This window comes from Gigantopelta aegis, chromosome 13 (assembly GCF_016097555.1).
Source record: "Gigantopelta aegis isolate Gae_Host chromosome 13, Gae_host_genome, whole genome shotgun sequence".
NCBI lineage: Eukaryota > Metazoa > Mollusca > Gastropoda > Neomphalida > Peltospiridae > Gigantopelta > Gigantopelta aegis.
Window position 1 is genome coordinate 21290296 of NC_054711.1, and position 22737 is coordinate 21313032.

At 40.1% G+C, this 22737-nt stretch overlaps 1 protein-coding gene across 1 annotated transcript in view; it reads right to left on the minus strand.

Moving 5' to 3' along the window:
• The window catches only part of LOC121387883, a 32220-nt gene extending 10894 nt beyond the window's left edge, over positions 1-21326 (minus strand). The window contains exons 1-11 of the mRNA XM_041519117.1: positions 21253-21326; positions 20583-20802; positions 19231-19559; positions 18099-18170; positions 16056-16336; positions 11918-12197; positions 10152-10211; positions 9408-9599; positions 7164-7361; positions 6448-6597; positions 1005-5038 (exon numbers count right to left, since the gene is read on the minus strand). Coding sequence (XP_041375051.1) covers positions 1005-5038; positions 6448-6597; positions 7164-7361; positions 9408-9599; positions 10152-10211; positions 11918-12197; positions 16056-16336; positions 18099-18170; positions 19231-19559; positions 20583-20802; positions 21253-21313 — 5877 coding nt within the window. The 5' untranslated portion in view covers positions 21314-21326. The remainder of the gene's footprint in view (positions 1-1004; positions 5039-6447; positions 6598-7163; positions 7362-9407; positions 9600-10151; positions 10212-11917; positions 12198-16055; positions 16337-18098; positions 18171-19230; positions 19560-20582; positions 20803-21252) is intronic.
• Positions 21327-22737: the final 1411 nt, after the last annotated feature.

The window sequence follows — 22737 nt, forward strand, 5'->3', positions numbered from 1 at the left end:
CATATACATTATTACATATACATTATATGCAATATAATGTGTTTTTAATCAATCAACGGGAACGTGTTTGATATTTTATGACAAATGCAACGAGTGTTTCTGTTAGCTGTTGTCTGTTTTATTTATAGTGAAGAAATGATAGCTTAACAATATTTTTCTTGGTCAAATTCCTATTATAAGCCTCTTTATACTGTGATGCTTATTGTTGCGTTTTTGTTTTTGTTTTGTTTTGTTTTGTTTGTGTTTTTTAGTTTTTTGTGTGGGGTTTTAATTTTTTTTTTAAATTTTTGGTGTGGGGGGGGGGGGGGGAGGGGCAGATAACTCCTATCGTTAGTACGTTTGACATTTCAGTCATCATATATATTTTTCAACCGAAATATTTAAACATTATAAAATGCCCCAAAACTACTTTTTCAATTTTACATCTTCTAAACTCATTTTTGCAAACATAGTCACACCTGCGTTAAACAGTGTTCTTTTAATGCAGCTGACTGCTCAACAGAGGTCAGTTTCTGCTATATAATATGATTTGGTAAAATAAAAATGAGGTCTCTTAAAGAGATATTTCTGAGTTTGCTGCATTGTACGATGTTTTCGACTAATAAAATATTTCTACGATTAAACTTACATGTACATATTATATATATTTTCTTGTTTAGAATATCAGCATCTTTGTATTCATTGTGTTTCTGGTCGTCTTAATATCTGTAAGAATCCCAAACTGGATTTCTCCTTCAAATAATTTCGTACGTTTAAAAAAAGATATTTTAATAATGAAATTTATCCTAGTACAAATATTAGAACGACCAGACACACGTTTAATATATAGCCACTAATATTTTATGCAGACAAATATATTTTATATGCAATTACAGTCGTTAAAACGTCTCTGTTAGTCGATAACGTCTTTAGAATTGCAGAAAACTCAGGAATGTCCATTTAACACAGGTGGCTACATAATGCAATTAAATCAGATTTGACTGTATTGTATCTGTGATACTTACCGCAGCCATTGACAAGATGACAGCTTTAGCCGTGTTTGTTGTCTTCAAGGAAAAGATGATCTCATGGCTGTTCGCCAGTATCATCACAGACGCTCCACCTTTCGTCTTGGAGCCGCAGTTTCCCACCAGAGTCTGATGCTTCCCCGTCTGCCCGAAGGACAGTATGTTCGCCTTTAATCCAGCTTGTCTTCTGATTCTCCTCGACGTCCCCCTAATGGGGACCAGGTCGTACTGGAGCGGGCCGATAAACCGGCTGTTCACCTGTAAGGAACCTGGAACTGTCTGGACTCTGACGCCACTAACGGTTCCCATTCCATCCGCAAACATATCTGCCTCGGATCCGCTGGCGCTCCTGTCAGATGGAACACCCTGGGCGCTGCTCTTCCTGATCGACGTTCCTGATCTGCCACTGAGAGACACGCCTTGAGGCCCTACCCTCACCACCTTCGTCTGCATGCCCGGAAGAATTCCACTTCCTGACCTAACCTGGCCACGGGAGTCGACGATCGTCCATCGAGATTTGGAGCTGAGCTTTGACAAGACGTCAGATGGGACTTCGCCAGTTCCGGTTCTGACGCTGCCGTCTTCCAAAACTAGAGACCACCGTGTTATTACTTTACCTGTCACCGCATGACGCTGCTTCTGTCCCTTGTTTCCAGCTGTGTTCGACTGGAGTTGAAACCCTTGCACTAACCCTTGTGGTATTTCTCCAAATCCACTTATGGGCTTGCCGTCAGGCCCGATGACTGTCCAACGGGTTGAAGAACCTTGAAGTGTCTGCAGTACATCAGCCGGTATCGGACCAGTTCCTTTTGTAACAGACCCGTCAGATCGTGTAACTGTCCATTGGGTTTGGGTCTTTGACCCGCTTGTGCCCGAGACAACACTGCTTTGCCGGACCCTTGTTCCTTGGCTCACTTTTATTGGTACTAAGCGAATGCTTCCTTTTGCCACTGAGGACATTTGCTGCAAAATAGTTGGTGGAATGGGGCCTTTACCAGATTTCACCGTCCGATTTGGCATGGTGAATGCCCATCTTACGCGAGGTCCCTTAGCCTTTTGAAGGACGTTTTGTGGAATTAATCCAGTGCCAGAGTTGACCGATCCATCTGATAGTGCTATGGACCAACTACCTGGAGCAGATATAGACTGAATTACAGCACCAGGCATAGAACTCATTGGCCCTGACTGTGATTTTAGACCTGAATCACGATTCGTTAGTTTTAGAATGTGTGCTGGGATGGTTCCAGATCCACTTTCTTTGACGCCACCAGAAGTCATTATCAACCACTGGCGTACTAGGCTCAGGTAGTTCCCTGGGATGTCTCCTATTCCTGAATGAGTGTTTCCGTCTCTCAGTGTTATCTTCCAGTACACATTGGTAGCTGTTCGCTGAGTGACAGTTTCGTCCGGTTTGGTAATGGCCCAAATTTCAAACCCCGAGTCAGCATGACCTACAGTCCCGGAGATGGATCCACTCCCAATTCTACTTATCAAATGTTTAGGTACAGATCCAGTTCCGGATCTAACAGACCCATCTGGCATGGTCAGCTTCCAGCGCGAGAGACTTCGTAAAATGCTAACAGGAATGTCTCCAGTCCCTGTCTGTACAGTTCCATTGGGATGAGTTATGCTCCATTCTCGTCGTTCTGTCTTTATCTGCCCTTGATTTTGACCAGGCTCCACAATCGATACTGTACCCTTAAGTGAGCGTTGAAGGACGTCACGGGGAATTTCTCCTGACCCTGAAATGACATTACCACCTGACGATATGATCTGCCATCTCGTCATTCTGCCCGTTGATATTTTGTTCACCACTGCTCCCTTGTGCCGGCCCGATCTTATCGCCTCTATGATGTCGCGAGGGACATCTCCAAACCCGGACCTTCCGTGAGAACCGTCAGGTTGAACAATATACCACTGCACCGGATTGTGTACTTGACCACCTCCATGAGGAACCTTGACGGTGGCGGCGGGAAGGGTAGCAGTGGCGGCAGTGGTGGTGGTGGTTATGCTTGGATCAATCAGGTACTGAATTCTGTAAAATATATCCCAAGGAACAACGCCCATTCCTTGATCTCTTACCCTCCCCGTTGGATCTACCAGTCTCCAGCCAGAGGTTTTTCCGTTTAACGATATTTCCTTGACGACTGTCCATGACAAGCCATGGCCAACATTTTGTTGTGACGACAACGAGTCGCCGAATCCTGACTGAACTATTTTTCCATTTCTGATCAGGTACCATTCCGTCAAGCCGGTACCAAATTCTGTATCTGTATCATGGATAGGGTATATTGGAATGAATTCTCTTGGAAACTGTCCTCTGCCACTTTTGGTTTGACCATCTGGTGTTTTGACAGTCCATGAAACATGTTCCTTAGCAATGATATTCACGATATTTCTTGGAATTGCACCAACACCTGAATGAACAGTTCCATCTGACATAACAATCGTCCAGTGGGTCAGAACGTGTGTGATATTTTGAGTTTCGAAAGAAGACTCGTATCTAAACTGACTTTGTAACTGTTTGAGAACATCCATGGGTATTGGTCCGTGGCCATCGTGCAATATCTGACCATATGCATTCAAAATCTGCCACGTTCGCTCACGCCCCTGGGAGTCAACGAGCAATTTGACCAACGAACCTCTGATGTTTCCCTGAGCCAGGTTTTTAAGAATAGTGGCTGGCGGCTCTCCGAATCCAGACTCAATTGCATTCCCACCGACTCCAATAACAAACCATATCAGCCCGCCATTTGGATGTTCGATGCTTGTTAGGTATTGCAATAGGGCATCTCTTGATAACGACCCTGATCCAGACTTCACTACCTTGCCATCGGCTCCAACAATGGTCCACTTTCCAGATGAACCATTTGAAGCAAGTGTACGAGTAATCAGGACTCCTTTAAGAGTCCCTTTCTGCATTTCCTGGAATATCTCTTTAGGTATTTTTCCATATCCAGATTTACTCATTTTGCCATCAGATGTATAGAAGTACCACACCATGCTGGAACCTCCGTTGCCTGGATAGAAATGCGCGATGTCATATAAGATGCTCTGATCGATTTGACCTGAACCAGTATGCAGAACTCTGCCATCAAGACCTACGATCTGCCAAACAATTCCTCTGGATGTGACGATCTCTCGTCCTAGTGATCCTTGAATGGTTCCTCCTCGAATGCCCTCGATAACTGACGCAGGGATGACTCCTAATCCAGACTTGATGATCCTCCCTTGAGGCTCGACAACGAACCACAGAGTCTGGTTCTTGTCCACACCCGCTCCCGACTGTCTGTACCTGAGGTGCATCATGATATCCTGTGGTACGTGACCTATTCCCGACAGCGTTACTCTACCCGTTCTGTCCACCACCATCCACTGTCTTGTCAAACTGTTGTGTCCAGTCACCTCTTTCACGATCGTGCCTGTGATAGTTCCCTGGTTCAGCTGGTCTAGGATGTCAGCTGGGATCTCTCCTTTCCCAGATTTAACTATTGATCCGTCGGGTGCGTAAATATACCACTTGATAATCAAACCTCCGTTTGGTCGAAAATTCGCGATCTGCATCATTACCTCTCCGGTGATTGGTCCGAACCCGGAATGCAGCACGCTTCCGTCCAATCCAATAATCTGCCATATCATCGTGCTGCCACCTATGCTTCCGACATGGGAGATAATCTGCCTGACAAGAGTTCCGATTATTGTTCCTTGCTGTAGTGCTCGGAAAATGTCCACCGGTATTTGTCCGTATCCTGACCTAATGACCTGTCCATTAGCGCCAATGATGACCCACATGATCTGACCATTTCCGTTGTCTCCATTTCCGGTTCCGTCCATCCGATACTTCAGCTTGATGGTCAGTTTCTGTCCGAAGTCCGTATTGCGGAACGTCCGTATGTTCATCCTGCTCTTCCCGTCGAAGTGTCCAACGCCGTGGCCGATGATTTTCACACCTTCTACGACGGCGTTGATGTTGTTTCCAGAGTGATCCGCGGTGTCCTGGTCAAACGTGTAGTGGACAGACGGAAGACACGCTGGGGGAAAAAACAAAATAATGAGACATTGGTAGTAATGGCTATTTCTCGTTCCAGCCAGTGCATCACGACTGGTTTTTCGTGGTATGTGCTATCCTGTATTTGGGATGGTGCATATAAAAGAGCCCTTGTTGCATTAGGCAAAATTTAGCGGGTTTCCTCTGATGACTACGTGTCAGAATTACCAAATGTTTGGCATCCAATAGCCGATGATTAATTAATCAATGTGCTCCAGTGGTGTCGTTAAACAAAAAACAAACAAATAGCTTTTGTATGGCGGCCATCTTGGAAATAAGCATGTTGAGTGGTCATTTGTGCGCCTATGTTCATTGGTTGCAAAGTTATATTTTGTTTTCCCTACCCCCAAACTATTGTAAAATAATTCATCTTCGCATCATTATATTGGTGGGGTGATGTCAGCTGAAAAGCTACTTCGTACAAGTCTATCATACTGAATTATTAACTACAGGCTATTAAAAAACGCCAGGATAATTTGCCGCCCAGGTGATACCAATTGTCAAGGTCTGGACCATGGACTAACTGAGCCGATTGATTTATTAATCATTGGAAGTGCTTTGCATTGGGAAATGATAACGACTCCAGATTACTGCCATAGGCCTACCGTTATATTTTGTGGAAACAGCTGTGGGTGAGTGAGAAAATTAAATAAAATTTAGATAACCACAGAATTCACTTAGAAATATAGAACAACAACGCGCGCGCACACACACACACACACACACACACACACACACACACACACACGCGCGCACACACGCACACACAAAAATTAAGAATGCAGTTTAAAATAAATACTAAATGTTTATCCATTTACTTTATGTTTTCAATTTAATTTGTTCTTAATATATTCATGACACTAGATATCATAAACAAATTTGTGGGCAATAAAAAAAACCCACCTGGGGCATATTTTATTATAGCCTTAGCAGTTTTAACTACACTTTTGAGTTTTGGGTGGGTTTTTTTGTTCTAATAATAATAAAAATTAAAAACATCTTTGTATAACGACACCACTAGAGCACATTGATCTATTAATCATCGGTTACTGGATGTCAAACGTTTAGTAATTTTGACATATATAGTCTTACAAAGGAAACTCGCTACATTTTTCTGTTAGTAGCAAAGGATCTTTTATATGCACCATATCGCAGACAGGATAACACATACCACGGCCTTTGTTATACCAGTCGTGATGCACTGGCTGGAACGAGAAATAGCCAGATGGGGCAATCGTCGGGGATCGATCCCAGACCGACCGTGCATCAAGCGAGCGCTTTACCATTGAGCTACCTTCCGGCCCTCCCACTCCTAATAAAAAATATGATCCTGTTTGTAACCTCTCTGTATTTTAATTATTACAATTAATACAAATATTATTGCATACATACGGCCAGATATTTTCTCTGTATCTTCGATACAGCTGCAATGTGGGAAACTAAACACTGTCCCTGGTGCGCATGGGCGAACCATACTTCCGTGTCCGGGAATGCTCTGTACGTATTTCGTCTTGTCCGAGTGTGCTTTTAGTAAACAGGTATCTGTGAAGAAAATTAAAAGTAGACATATTTTGCTTAATGTTTCGCTGAGAACATTGTTCACCCAACGAATTAGGATAATGGCGATAATTGACCTACAGAATAAGAGAAGAAAAAGATATATTTAATGACATCCCCGCTTTCTAAACGTAAAAATAAATTTAATGGGCGGTAAATGAAGTTAATTGGCAATAGCTTGCCTAGACTAGGAACATGTACGGGAGCACTGTACATCTACATCCTATTTCATGGCTCCCTCTCCCTATACATACACACACACACATACATACACAGCGAGAGAGAGAGAGAGAGAGAGAGAGAGAGAGAGAGAGAGAGAGAGAGAGAGAGAGAGAGAGAGAGAGAGAGAGAGAGAGAGAGAGAGAGAGAGAGAGAGAGAGAGAGAGAGAGAGAGAGAGAGAGAGAGAGAGAGAGAGAGAGAGAGAGAGAGAGAGAGAGAGAGAGAGAGAGAGAGAGAGAGACTGGGATGATGTCATGGAATACGCCTGTATTGCATGGATAGGGATGGGGAAAAAATAAACTATGTCGATACACAGCAGGTTTTCGCTCACTTGTAAGGTTTTGTGTGGAGAAGGGCGGACAGTCGTCGCGACAAGACGGGTCCTGTATGCACCCCATCCGGTAGACGAACCTCGACCCCAGGGGGCAGCACGTGGGCACCGAGTGACTCTCCTGGCACGTGAGGTACGCTCGACACCCGTAGCCTCGATATGGATGAACGCTGCCGTCCGTGCTGTTGCGACACTTGTCTGAAAAAGAACACCTCAGAACATGGTAAAAGTTGCTGACCCAAGACAAGTTATTATTATTATTATTATTATTATTATTGTTATATTAATATTATTATTATTATTATTATTATTATTATTATGTATATTTATTTTTTATTTATTTATATATTATTTTACTTATGTATTTATTTATTATTAGGATTAGTATTATTAATATTATTTATTTATTTATTTATTAATTATTATTAGTAGTATTTTATCTATCTGTCTGTCTGTCTATCTATCTTTCTTTCTATTTATCTATCTATATATCTATATATCTACCTACCTACCTACATATCTATTATTATTATTATTATTATTATTATTATTTATTTATTTATTTTCATCCTATTTCGTGCCGATCTGGCAGCTCCTTCTATCTTTCTATTTCTTTCGCTCTCCATCTCAACATCCCAGTCATTGTTTGTCCAACCGTGACAAGTGCTTGTCTCTTTTGACCATCCTTGCCACACACCTGCATTTCCTATCAGCTTTTAGCTGTGGGCTTAGTGTAACCACTTTGGAGAATGTTCAGTGGTTACTTCTGGCATTGTTAAGAGGAACGTGTAACCACCTACTATACTCCCTTACTACCGGTGGTCGTTAGTTAGTGCCGTGGGTCACACCAGCTTTATTAGCAACAGAGGACGAGTGTGCCAAGTGGGAACAGTGAAGTATACAGGTGTTGGGGGTGGACTGCTGAGAAAATAGACTCGGCGTAAACTGACTGATTCAGAACAAGGTGGTTGGTGGTTTTTGTTGTTGTTGTTTTTTGTTCTTTTTCTTTAAAAAAACAAAAAAACAAAAACAAACACCGCCACAAACATTTAAAACAGAGACAAAGACATTTTTTGCTTTTTGGATGTTACAAACATGGATGGTGATAAGACGAATAGTGAAGCCGCAGTATTTCCTTTTTGGTATGGGACTACTTGACAGGTCCGTGCTCCACAGTTGCTGTCAGGTGAGCTATCTCGGTATCACCCGAGCCTGCAGTGCCTGCCGGGTAACTCTGCCGGAAATACTCCCATAACCGCCCCCGTGAAGTTGGTGAAATTCGGTGTATGTGGCCTTACGCCTACCCATTAAGCCTAGCAGTGCACCTATTCTGGGATTAAGCCGGTACTAGCATGGGAAATTTCTTATTGCCTCAGGTGGGATACGAACCCAGTACCTACCAGCCTGAAGTCCGATGGCATAACCGCTACACCACCGAGGCCGACAGGTAGACTAGCTGTTAGTCATATTTCTTACTAACACGTTGGTGATAACATGAAGTGTGCTCTTTTTATGTCACACGGCAATATCACACATATGTCTGTTATTGACTTAATACGAATATCTTTATTTGGAATCCCGATCGTTTCACAGCCTATCCTACATATAAATTACAATAATAATTGTATGCATATACAGCTAATTAATTCACAGCAATGTTAAAAGTGATTATAACCTTATTGGTACAAACTGAATCACAAGTTGTGTGAAATTAAGTGTGTATACTATTCTTTCTCTGTATTTGAGTCTTAAAAACTTATATTAGTACCATCGTGTATTTGTATTAGGGTTTATCATAAGATGTACGTTTAGCTGCTTCTTACTGACGAATCGGTCATACCATCCAATGAAAATAATACGATCGAAAACCGTATGAACATAAGCGTACGAGAGAGGTGGACGTGGGGAGGGTGTGGCTAAGATCGCTGGTATGTTACACACCGAAATGGTGTAGTTAAGAAACAAATACAGTGAGCTATCAATCAGTACAAACATTCCTTTCCTAGACCAAGCCTTGAAATAAGTCATTGGGCTGGTTTTTGCCCGAATTCAACGAAAATGTCCCAATCTGTATTACAACGTTTATTCATATTAGCATTACTACCAAACCGCTGTATAAAGTTGCAAACGAGTCACTACACATTTTCTTTTTACATAGATTACAATTAAATGTTAGTATAATTCAAGAAAACGACAAGAAGAATAACTCTTAAATCTTTCAACACGAGCAGGTGCAAGAGTTACCTCCCAGGCAGTCAACGTCTTCTGCTGGTTTACACGTCACCGACTCGCGGTCCCAGTAAAGGCCGAAAGGACAGTGTTTAACCAGGGCTCGAAATTCCGATCCGTCTTGGTAGCACTGGATGTATTTGCTGCAATCCCCGGGGTATGGGTTGTAGCCGATCCCGTTGTCGATCTTACAGCCACTGCAGAGCTCTGAAATTCGAGGAGGAATTACAAAAATTATATAAAACTGGATGTGAGATGTGTGTGTGTGTGTGTGTGTGTGTGTGTGTGTGTGTGTGTGTGTGTGTGCTATTCAGGGTGGTACTCTCTCTCTCTCTCTCTCTCTCTCTCTCTCTCTCTCTCTCTCTCTCTCTCTCTCTCTCTATTTCACTATGTTCTGTGTGTGTGTGTCTGTCTATCTGTATCTCTGTCTCTGTCTCTCTCTCTGTCTCTCTCTCTCTCTCTCTCTCTCTCTCTCTCTCTCTCTCTCTCTCTCTCTCTCTCTCTCTCTCTCTCTCTCTCTCTCTCTCTCTCTCTCTCTCTCTCGTGCTCTCTATGGCTGTCCGTCGCTATCTCTTTTATTAGTGCATAAACTCATTATTACTTTTGTTTATTATTTAATTATTATTTTTAAAAATGTGTTGTTTATTTATTTTTGTATGTTTTGTTTGGTGGGGTTTTGTGTGTTTCATTTTATAATCGTTTATATCCATATAGACAATTATTATTTTAGCACATAGTAGCACATAGCAGTACACTCACGTGGTATGTTCGGGGCAGGTGTTGTTGTTAACGGTGGGGCCTGCGTAGTTGTTGTTATAGCTGAAACGAACAAAAGACATGCGAAACAAAAGTTCTTTAAAACATGACCTATCTTAACATACAGTGACGAGTCCAAAAGTGTCTACTATGTCTAATAAACAAAGTTTATTAAATTCTTTAATCATTTGTTTTGCTTTCAATAAAAAAAAAACCCAGACAAACAAACAAGCAAGCAAACAAAAAACTAAACAAAAGCAAAGACGACTACCCAAAAACAAAACAATAACAACTGCTACTAAAAAAAACAAAAAAAAACACATTACATAATATCAGTTATACTGCAATTCGTATTGTCATACGTATTTGGTTTTTTTGTTGTATATAGCAATATACCGCATCATGGTTTTGAAGAAAAAGCAACACAGCCTCGGCAATGTTGTAGTTAAGCCATCATACTTAAGGCTTGTAGGTACTGGGTTCCTGTACCGGTACTGGCTCACACTCGCAGCGAGATTTACTGATTAAATATGGAGAAAAAGTTTATTTTGGTTAACAACACCACTACATTTTTTAAATCATAGTCTATTGGATGTCAAAAATTTAGTAATTTTGGTAATTTTGTCTTAGAGAGGATATCCGCTACATTATTTTATTAGTCATGTCCGATCAGATCAGAGGGTTTTACGTGCACAATCAGAGCAAATTGATGTAACGCACGCCTGTCATTTTGCACAGGTTCCAGCCTCGGCCCGCTCCTCCGTCCAGGACAGGATTTTGTCAGTAGCTAGGGATCTTGTATATGCACACTGCCACAGACAAGATAACACATACCACGGCTTTCACATATCAGTCGTGGTGCACTGGCTGGAACGAGGAATAGCCCAATGGGCCCACTGACGAGGATCGATTAGATTAGATTAGATTAGATTAGATTAGATGTTTAACGACACCCCAGCATGAAAAATGCATCGGCTATTGGGAAGAAAGAAAGGAAATGTTTTGTTTAACGACGCACTCAACACATTTTATTTTCGGTTATATGGTGTCAGACGGCTATTCCGTTTGAAACTACAGTAAATGCAAACAGCAAGTGGCCGACGGGGATCGACCTCAAATCGACTGCGCATCAGGTGAGCACTTGACCACTGGGCTACATCCCACCCACGACTAAACGAAGAGATGAGAGTCTATTTCGCCGACTCTGTCACTAACTACTAACCTCATGATGGAACAGGCAGCCCAGGTAGCTGAGGTGTGTGCTTAGGGCAGTGTGCTTGAACCTTAATTGGATTATGTATGCACAGAAAGAAATATTTATAAACGTAGAAAGACATACCTGACTAGCCTCGGTGGCGCAGTGGTTGAGCCATCAGACTATAGTCTTGTAGATACAGGGTTCGCAGCCAGGTACCGGCTCCAACCCAGAGAGAGTTCCTAAGGGCTCAGTGGGTAGGTGTAAGTCCACTACACCCTCTTCTCTCTCAAAGCATACAGGACAGTGCCAGATAGTGAGTATACACAACATGACGCAATTATAAAATCACCCAACCACCTATAGTTGGTTTCTTAAAGTTAATTGTTTAAGTGGTGTTCTCATTATGCAATTAGTCTTACCTACTTGTCAGCCACTAACCAACTAATAACAACTAACCCACTCTCCTGGACAGCCAACCCAGATAGCTGAGGTGTGTGCGCAGGACAGCGTGCTTGAACCTTAATTTAACTATATTAGCACGAAAATAAGTTGAAATGAATGAAAGACATACCCGTACAAATGAGATCCTTCAAAACGTTCACCAAACCGAAGAGAGCGTTGAAGTCTGCGACGGGAAAGACCTTCCTCTTGGATGACGCGATGTTCTCCAGTTCTTCCGTCAAGGCGTGTGAGCTGATGCCGACGGCGATCATGATGACGCCCTCGTCCTTGGCCGCCTTCGCTTGCGCCTTCGTCTCTTCTGTGTAGTCGCTCTTGCCGTCAGTGATGACGATGGCAATCTGCGGCACGCCCTCTGATCGTCTGCCCTGCGACGTCAGCATCTTACGAACCTGAATCAATGAAACAAATTGGATAAAGCAAGGAAGGAAATAGTTTATTTAACGACGCACTCAGCACATTTTATTTATGGTTATATGGCGTCAGACATATGGCTAAGGACCACGCAGATATCGTGAGAGGAAACCTGCTGTCACCACTTCATCGGCACTTTTTTCGATTAGCAGCACGGGATCTTTTATATGCATCATCCTATAGACAAGACAGCACATACCACGGACTTTGATATATCAGTCGTGGGGCACTGGCTGGACACCTGAATCAATGAAAACAAGTTGGCTACAGTTGTTTTAACGACATCACTAGAGCACACATAGTAATCATCGGCTATTGGATGTCAAACATTTGGTAATTCCGACATATAGTCTTAGAGAGGAAACCTGCTACATTTTTTTTAATTAGTACCAAGGCATATTTTATATGCATAATCTAACAGACAAAATTACACATACCACGGTCTTTCATATACCAGTCGTGGTTCACTGGCTGGAACGGTCCGACGGGGATCGATCCCACACCGACGGCGCATCAGAGGAGCACTTTACCATTGGGCTACATCCCGCCCTGATTAAGTTAAAGTTTATTAACTGACGCGTATGATCCCCATCCCTCATCCTACCTCCCGACTGAACTGAACTGAACTTTATTAAATGACGCGTATGATCCCCATCCCTCATCCTACCTCCAGACTGAACTGAACTGAACTTTATTAACTGACGCGTATGATCCCCATCCCTCACCCTACCTCCAGACTGAACTGAACTGAACTTTATTAACTGACGCGTATGTTCCCCATCCCTCATGCTACCTCCCGACTGAACTGAACTGAACTTTATTAACTGACGCGTATGATCCCCATCCCTCATCCTACCTCCCGACTGAACTGAACTGAACTTTATTAACTGACGCGTATGATCCCCATTCCTCATCCTACCTCCCGACTGAACTGAACTGAACTTTATTAACTGACGCGTATGTTCCCCATCCCTCATGCTACCTCCCGACTGAACTGAACTGAACTTTATTAACTGACGCGTATGATCCCCATCCCTCATCCTACCTCCAGACTGAACTGAACTGAACTTTATTAACTGACGCGTATGTTCCCCATCCCTCATCCTACCTCCCGACTGAACTGAACTGAACTTAATTAACTGACGCGTATGATCCCCATCCCTCATCCTACCTCCCGACTGAACTGAACTGAACTTTATTAACTGACGCGTATGATCCCCATCCCTCATCCTACCTCCCGACTGAACTGAACTGAACTTTATTAACTGACGCGTATGTTCCCCATCCCTCATCCTACCTCCCGACTGAACTGAACTGAACTTAATTAACTGAAGCGTATGATCCCCATCCCTCATCCTACCTCCCGACTGAACTGAACTGAACTTTATTAACTGACGCGTATGATCCCCATCCCTCATCCTACCTCCCGACTGAACTGAACTGAACTTTATTAACTGACGCGTATGATCCCCATCCCTCATCCTACCTCCCGAAAGAACTGAACTGAACTTTATTAACTGACGCGTATGATCCCCATCCCTCATCCTACCTCCCGACTGAACTGAACTGAACTTAATTAACTGAAGCGTATGATCCCCATCCCTCATCCTACCTCCCGACTGAACTGAACTGAACTTTATTAACTGACGCGTATGATCCCCATCCCTCATCCTACCTCCCGACTGAACTGAACTGAACTTTATTAACTGACGCGTATGATCCCCATCCCTCATCCTACCTCCCGACTGAACTGAACTGAACTTTATTAACTGACGCGTATGATCCCCATCCCTCATCCTACCTCCCGTACTCTACGGCATATGAGGTTATATACACATACAGCAGTCAATATAATTGTAACAAGATGGTGGGTGTACATAAATGTACATAAATACAATAAATACATATTAATAAATACAAAAAATACACAGAATATCAGCCAGAGGATTTGAAAGTATTCATAATTAGATTACAAAATATAAAAAAAAAGTTTTCTAAGGACACCAGCTTTCTTAGAGTTGAATAATTTATAAAATTTATATATATTTGGTTTAGACTGACAGAAAGATGGTAAGTAACGCTTTCTTTCATTCTTGAAAAACAAACATTTAAATATATAATGAAACTCATCTCCGATATCGTAATTATTACACAATGGACATATTCTATTTTGTAGTGGTACATTTTTCCATCTGCCCGTTTCAATTGGAACATTATGGTTTGATAAGCCTAATAATGGACACCAATGTTTTCTCTCTATAATTGTGATGTATGTCTCAAATTCAACAGTATTTTAAAATAATTTATAATTTGAAGCTTTGGATGAGTTATCAATATAAGTATACCATGATTGTACGTACTGATCTGTAAGCTTTGTATTAATATACGTTTTCAACATGAAAGTACTAGTAATAGCATTGCATTGTTATAACCATATATATATGTACAACCAATATCATCTAAAACAGATTCATTCAGTAATAATGTATACACCAATAATGACAACTTGGACTGTTTTCCAGTAATTAGTCGATACCAGAAAATGATCATTCTTATTTTTACGGTAATATATACCGGACAGACACCTCCACTCACGAGATTTTTTTCTTTCTTTTCAAATAAATTCCATTAGGGGTGGCCTTTCCGCGATATGTCCTTGCAAACGTCGCTCACCACAGTGCAGACCACTCCACCACCCTGCATAAATTCTTGCACCCCTAGAGCGCATGGATTAATTAAACATCGGCTTGGGTGTCAACACTTTGGTCATTCTGGCAAATAGTTTTCAAAACAAGCCTCAGTATATTTTTTTTCAATAGTAACCAGGGATCTTTTTATCCTTTTCCCCACAGACAGGACAGCATGTACCACCATCTTTAATATGCCAGTCGTGGAACACTGGCTGGGATATTTAGGAGTATCCTATGTGGCGAAAGGAGGGTTCCTATCTTAAACAGATGTCGAAATAGCAATATGTTAAATAAAATAACGTAGCTTAAAACATCCCTTTCCATTCTAAATTGAAAAACATTGTATCTACATTTGAAAACATCACTTTCTGTTTTTAGTTCTTTTGTAGACGAGTCTTGAAACTATTTTCTGTATTCGTCATTCTCGAACAAAACTATGATGTCAATGTTGCCATCTCCCGCACCACAACGAGGAACCGCTCATTCGCACGGGCAATCGTTAAAGGGACATTCCTGAGTTTGTTGCATTTCAGATGTTTCCGACAAATAAAATATTTCAACGATTAAACTTACATATTATTATTTTTTTCTTTTTAGAATATCAGTGTGTGAATTCAATGTGTTTCTGGTTGTCTTAATATCTGTAAGAAGCCCAAACTGGATTTTTCCTTCAAATAATTTCGTGCGTTCGAAAAAAGATATCTTAGGAAATAAAATGAAATTTAACCTAGTGCAAATATTAGAACGATCAGAAACACGTTTAATATACAGCCAGTAGTATTGTATGCAGACAAATATATTTGATATGTAATTACAGTCGTTAAAATGTCTCTGTTAGTCGATAAAATCTTAAAAATTGCAGCAAACTCAGGAATGTCTCTTTAATATTCTAAACAACCAGAAGTTCCGCACTAAGCACTCGGTACTTGGTTAAAAAGTCTCTGTTAGTCGATAAAAATATTTTAGGAAATAAAATGAAATGTAACCTAGTACAAATAATTATTAGAACGATCAAAAACACGTTTAATATGATTTATGCAGAAAAATATATTTGATATGTAATTACAATCGTTAAAAAGTCTCTGTTAGTCGATAACATCTTAAAAGTTGCAGCGAACTCAGGAATGTCCCTTTAAGCCTACTCACCTCTGCTATCCCCAGGTTCGTATTGGTTCCGAAGCCCGGTTGTTTCAGCGTCTGAGCCAATTGCATGAGTCTCCGCTTGTCCTTGTACGGGGTGAGCGGAACGACGTCGCCGATGAAGGTGCTGAAGACCACGATGCCCACGTGGATGGTGGACGGGTGGATGTGCAGACTGTTGATGAGGGTGGCCACGAAGTTCTTCTCCATCACCCAGTTGTTGGCGTTGATGCTGTCGGACGCGTCGACAAGAAAGACAACGTCGGCGGGCATGTCGCAGGCTATGTCTGAAATGAGAAAATGGTGTCAGTAATGCTAGGATCAGACTGTCAACTGTGACGACTAAGTTGGCCAACTCGACGGTTCCGTTGTAATTTCACCAACTCACCCAATAACGACGGTTGCGCTCAGATTAACAACTTATGCTAGGTCAGACTACCAACTACCAGCAGAAGGTTGGCCAACTTTCTGCTCTCACGACTTCTACAACTGTCCAGTTACTAGTCTGAGCGCTGCTAGAACTCAATTTTCATCATGTAACCCTTCAGTTGTTAATCTGAGCGCAGAGTCGTATCTTAGGGAAATTACAACGCAACGTGTTGCCCAATTATATGATGGCAGTTGGTAGTCTGATCCTAGCTTTAGATACATCATCAGCAAACTGAGATATTGTGCCAATGAAGAACGCAATAGAACCGAATTAAGCAATATGATTTATATGATCATAATCTTATCGTTGTTATCCTTGAAATCGCTGTCGTTATCAGTCATCATAATTATATTTAGTAACAACAGCATCACGATCATTATTATCATCATAAAATCAAATTTAACAATAACGGTCATCATCATTACAACAACGATCAGAACTAACACCACCGCCATCATTATCATCATCATCATCATCACCATCATCATCACTAACATCATCATCGCCATCATCATCATCATTACAATAACAATGAGCATTAACACCACCAATATCATCAACATCGTCATCATCATCACCGCCATCAACATCACTAACATCATCATCACAACAATGATGAGCACTAACACCACCATTATCATCATCACCATCATCATCAACATCACTAACATCATCATCACAATAACAATGAGCACTAACACCACCACTATCATCAACATCGTCATCATCATCACCGCCATCAACATCACTAACATCATTATCATCATCATTACAACAATGATGAGCACTAACACCACCATTATCATCATCACCATCACCATCATTAACATCATCATCCTCATTATCACCATCATCATTATTATCATAATCGTCACCAGTGTGACCATCATTGTCATTATCATCATCATTGTGACCATCATCATCATCATCACCACCATCACCATCATTATCATCATCGTGATCATTGTGACCATCATTATCATTATTAACATTATCATCCTCATTACTATCACCATCGTGATCATTGTGACCATCATTATCATTATTAACATTATCATCCTCATTACCATCACCATCGTCATCATTGTGACCATCATTATCACTATAAACATCATCATCCTCATTACCATCACCATCGTCATCATTGTGACCATCATTATCATTATTAACATCATCATGATCACGACGTCGTAGATAATGTCTAAAACGTTAAACTGAAAATACCGCGTTTGAAACAGTGTTCCAAGGTATTAACAAAACAGTCATCAGCATCGCTATAATCAACACCATCATAATCACTATCACCACCACCATAATCATCATGACCATCGTCGTCATCATCATCATTATCATCATTGTACAGTAAATTGATAGGAGTGTAGGGAAAAAAATATATAAATGTTATTGTTGTTGTGTTGTTTTTTTCTTGTTTGTTAATAATAATAATAATAATAATAATAATAATAATAATAATAAATAAATAATAATAAGATAAAAATAATAATAAAACTAAAACAATAAATAAAAATTTAATAAAAATAAAATAAAATAAAATGCAAATAAATAAAACAAGCAAAACAAAATCAAAATCTTCTTTTTTTTTAAATCAGAAGCTGTACCCGGTGCAGGAATCATCGTCACTGTCGTTGTGGGTTGTGTTGTTGTGGTTGTCATGACAGTCGTAATGCGTTCTGAAATAAAGTGACAATAAGACAAAATAAACAACAACAGAACATCAAGCAAACAAACAAACACCGATAAACCTTTAAATAACCATTTATTAATAACAAAAACTGTACGAAATAATCCAGTTTCTTGCAAAACACTTTTAAAAACAATTCACTTACACATGAAAACTGTTAACAATTGTCGACGGCCCTTAAAGGCGAACTCTCACAGTTGCATGTGTCAAAGTTCGAGAGAGAGAGAGAGAGAGAGAGAGAGAGAGAGAGAGAGAGAGAGAGAGAGAGAGAGAGAGAGAGAGAGAGAGAGAGAGAGAGAGAGAGAGAGAGAGAGAGAGAGAGAGAGAGAGAGAGATAGAGGTCATCAGAAAAGGCCCTTAAAACGGAAAGAGGGACTCACAGGACCCCTGTGACCCTCTTCTGGATCCGCTAATGTTGCGCCTATCTTTTTTTCCAATTTCACGACCTGCCCACGAGTTCGAAAAATCCATTAGTCCTCGGTCTCGGCTAGTGAATTTGTAGTCTGGGCTAGTAAAAATGTTCAACCGAATTACTGTAATACATAGTGAACTAGTCAAGACTTTTGCAAGGGTTACTGATTTTCACAAAAAAAATTCAAACACTGCATATATGTGGTCGCGTAACAGAGGTTCGACTACTGTATTCCCTATAATAACCGTCGGGCCTCCAATAAGCGCCGGGTCTATAACACTTTGCAACAAAATAAACGCCGGGCCTCTAATACACGCCGGTTCTCCGATAAGCGCAGGGTAAGACAACAGAAAACTGATTACTCCCTGGCATAATTTAGGCACTTTACGTCGACAAATAATATTAATTTGTTCATTGCTTTCTTAAAGTTTAATTTTTGTTACAGTTCGAAATTAAAGTTTAAAAATAAATAAAATTAGTGTGTAGCTTTTAGCTTTAATTTCTAAAGTTTGTTTGGAAAAATAAAGGCCGGTTCTCCAGTAAGCGCCGGTCTCCAATAAGTGCCGGCCTTGCGACCATTTTGAAATGAATAAGCGCCCATGCGCTTATTAAACGCAAAACGGTATGTTTCACTCACCGGTACAGACAATGTCTCTGAGCAGATAAACCAAATTGGGCAGACTTCTGAAGTCCTCGACATTGAAGGCGTTGTTGTCAGACGCTATCTCCTTGACCTCCGAAATAAACATCCGAGCGACACCTACAGCGATCATAGTTATTCCCTCCTGTTTCGCCACCATCGCTTCCTGTATCGTCTGCGCCGGAAGCGTCGACTTCCCGTCCGTGATGACGATTCCAAAATGAGGCTTGTTTGGTCGGCCTTGCGTGCGCAGCATTATGCGCAGAGTCTTGATCCCCAGAGCCGTGTTGGTGTCGTCCCGAGGCTGAGTCAGGTTGAGCACCATCCTTAAGATTTTAAGATTTAAGATTTATTAATAAACACTCAGATGCATTACAATATGGAACAAGAGGACATTCAATTTACATAATTAACATACAGGATAAGAACAGACGTCAACATAGAAGTATCTATAGTTAAACATAGAATACAATACACGCAATCAAAATAGTTAAATGTGAGGAAAAGCGTCAATTCACAAGACTAGATAATTTTAAAATAAAATAGCTATTTTTTTAACAATGGTGCATTACATAATGACAGCATACCTTTCATTTTAAAAATGCTGGGATTAATTCTATAATATTGTTTTATATATGTTCTTCTAATGTTTTCAATATTATCTCTTTTTTTTGCAATTGGCAATTCAAATACATAATTAACATACATGATAAGTACTGGCTTCAACATAGACGTATCTATCGTTAACATAGAACACAAGATATGCAATCAAAATAGCTAAAATGTACGGTGAAATATCAGTTCACAAGACAAGATAATGTTTTACTAAATATAGATAAATTATTTTTTAATAAAAAGCTAGGATTAATTCTATAATATTGTTTTAAATATTTTCTTCTAATGTTTTCAATATTATAATCTTTTATAATTAAATAAATTATAATGGTATTCATCCCCAATATCAGTATTACAACATTTGCATATTCCATTTTCTCTAGGAACGTTAAACCATCTGCCAGTTTCGATTGATAATCTTAAATTTGACGTACGCAGTTTAGTTATCCAGCATATATTTTGGTACGATAATCTCGACAAATAGATTTCGAAGTGAAATTCTGTTTTAAATAATGTATAAAACTGACCCCTAGAAGAGTTTGTAATGTCCGAAAACCACAGTTGTATAAATTGATCGCAATGTTTTTGTTTTATTTCTTGTTTATAGGATTTGAAATCATTGTTTTGATTGGTATATATGTACCCTATTCCTGTGTTATCGAAAATATATATATATTTTTTTATGAATTTGAACCACTTCAACCAATACTACTAAGTTTATTTTCGTCTTTAACCTCCGTATGGACGCTTTGTCCTTGTAGGGGTTGAGGCTGATGACGTCGCCGATGAACCTGCTGTAGACGACAGCGCCGACGTGCACGGCGTAGGGCTGGATGTCAAACGAGTTGACGAGCATCTCGACGAACGTCTTCACGTATAGCCAGTCCTCCTCGTTAATGCTGTAGCTGCCGTCGAGAAGAAACACGACGTCGGTGGGTGCGTCGCATTTCTTCACTAGCAGTAAAAAAATATTTAAAAAAGAGTAAATAATAAAAGATAGATCTATGTATGTATGTATGTATGTATGTATGTATGTATGTATTTATGCATGCATGCATGCATGTATGTATATGTGTGTGTGTGTGTGTGTGTGTGTGTGTGTGTGTGTGTGTGTGTGTATATACATATATATATATATATATATATATATATATATATATATATATATATATATATATATATATATATATATATATATATATATATATATATAATGTTTGTTTTTTTTTTGTTGTTTTTGTTAGAATATCATTATTTTTCTTTTAGGGGGTGGGGTGGGGTTGGGTAGGTGACGAGGTTGGACGTTGTGGTTGTGTCACGATTAATGGATACATAATGCCATATTCATTGTTTTAAATTTTAAACAAATTTTAAATGATTAAAAACAAGTGAAAAAAGCAATACTTAGAGAGTTGACTGTTCCAAATGTTAGTGCCAGGAGACAAAACAGGAGTTGTCCGCCCATGTTGTGCGGTAGGCGACCTGAAAATGAAATAAGCATACTTACGTTACGGTGGCGGGATGTAGCCCATTTGTAAAGCGCCAGTCGGTGGCACATTGAGCTATTTTTCGTTCCAGCTAATGACCACAAAGGCCGTGGTATGTGCTATCCTGTCTGTGGGATGTTGCATCAAAATATGCCTTGCTACTAATAAAACACATTTAACGGATTTCTTCTCTCAAATCCAATAGCCGTTGAGTAATAAATCGATGTGCTCTAGTGGTTTGATTTACGTTGCCATGGTGAAAGAAAAAACCCAACTAATTTTTAGGAACTGGCTGATTTTGTCCTATCTCCAGTACTGTGTATATGCTATTACAGTTTTGGGTCCCTTCAGTCTATAGATGTGTTTAAAATAAATAGATGGTTGTTATATAAAATGCTATTTTTAACAATTTCAATTAAAATGGCCAAAGTGATCGCCGTGCAATGGTTTGAAATATATATATATGTAAATTGTACTATTTATCGATGAATGAATGAAAGAAAGAATGAAATAATGAAATAATGAATGAATGAATGAATGAATGAATGAATGAATGAATGAATGAATGTATGAATGAATTGATCTTTTTTGGCTAGTGGATGTTGAAGTAGTGTTGAAGAAACCTGATACATCTTTCCATTAACAGCAAATGACCTTTTAAATGTATATGCACTTTCCCACAAACAGAACAGCACATACCACGTCATTGACATACCTTGTGGGGCAAATGTTGGTACTAAAAACAAATATATAATGGGTTAAAGGAAGGAAGGAAATGTTTTACTTAACGACGCACACAACACATTTTATTTACGGTTGTATGGCGTCGGACATATGGTTAAGGAAGAAGAAGGAAAAAGGAAATGTTTTATTTAACGATGCACTCAACACATTTTATTTACGGTTGTATGGCGTCGGACACACAGTTAACGAAGAAGAAGGGCGATGGAAATGTTTTATTTAACGACGCACTCAACACATTTTATTTACGGTTTATGGCGTCGTTAAATAAAACATGTCCTTCCTTTATGTGTGATATATCTTCAGATACACAAGATCGGATATAATTGTGGGTGGTTTGATACAGCAAGGTGGCAAAAGAAAATATGAAGAAGGTGTTTAACCCTCCCCCCCCCCCCCCCCCCCCCACACACACACACAAAAAAACTGCTTAATACGAAGAGAGAATGGTGCACGAAAACGGCTGTGACATTGATTTCTAATCCCAATACCAGCCCCGCTGTATATCTAAACTGTGTACAATAAGCATTGTTCGTTTCGTTTAACGACACCAATAGAACATATTAATTTGTTAATAATCGCTACTGGAAAGAAAGAAAGAAAGAAATGTTTTATTTAACGACGCACTCAACACATTTTATTTACGGTTATATGGCGTCAG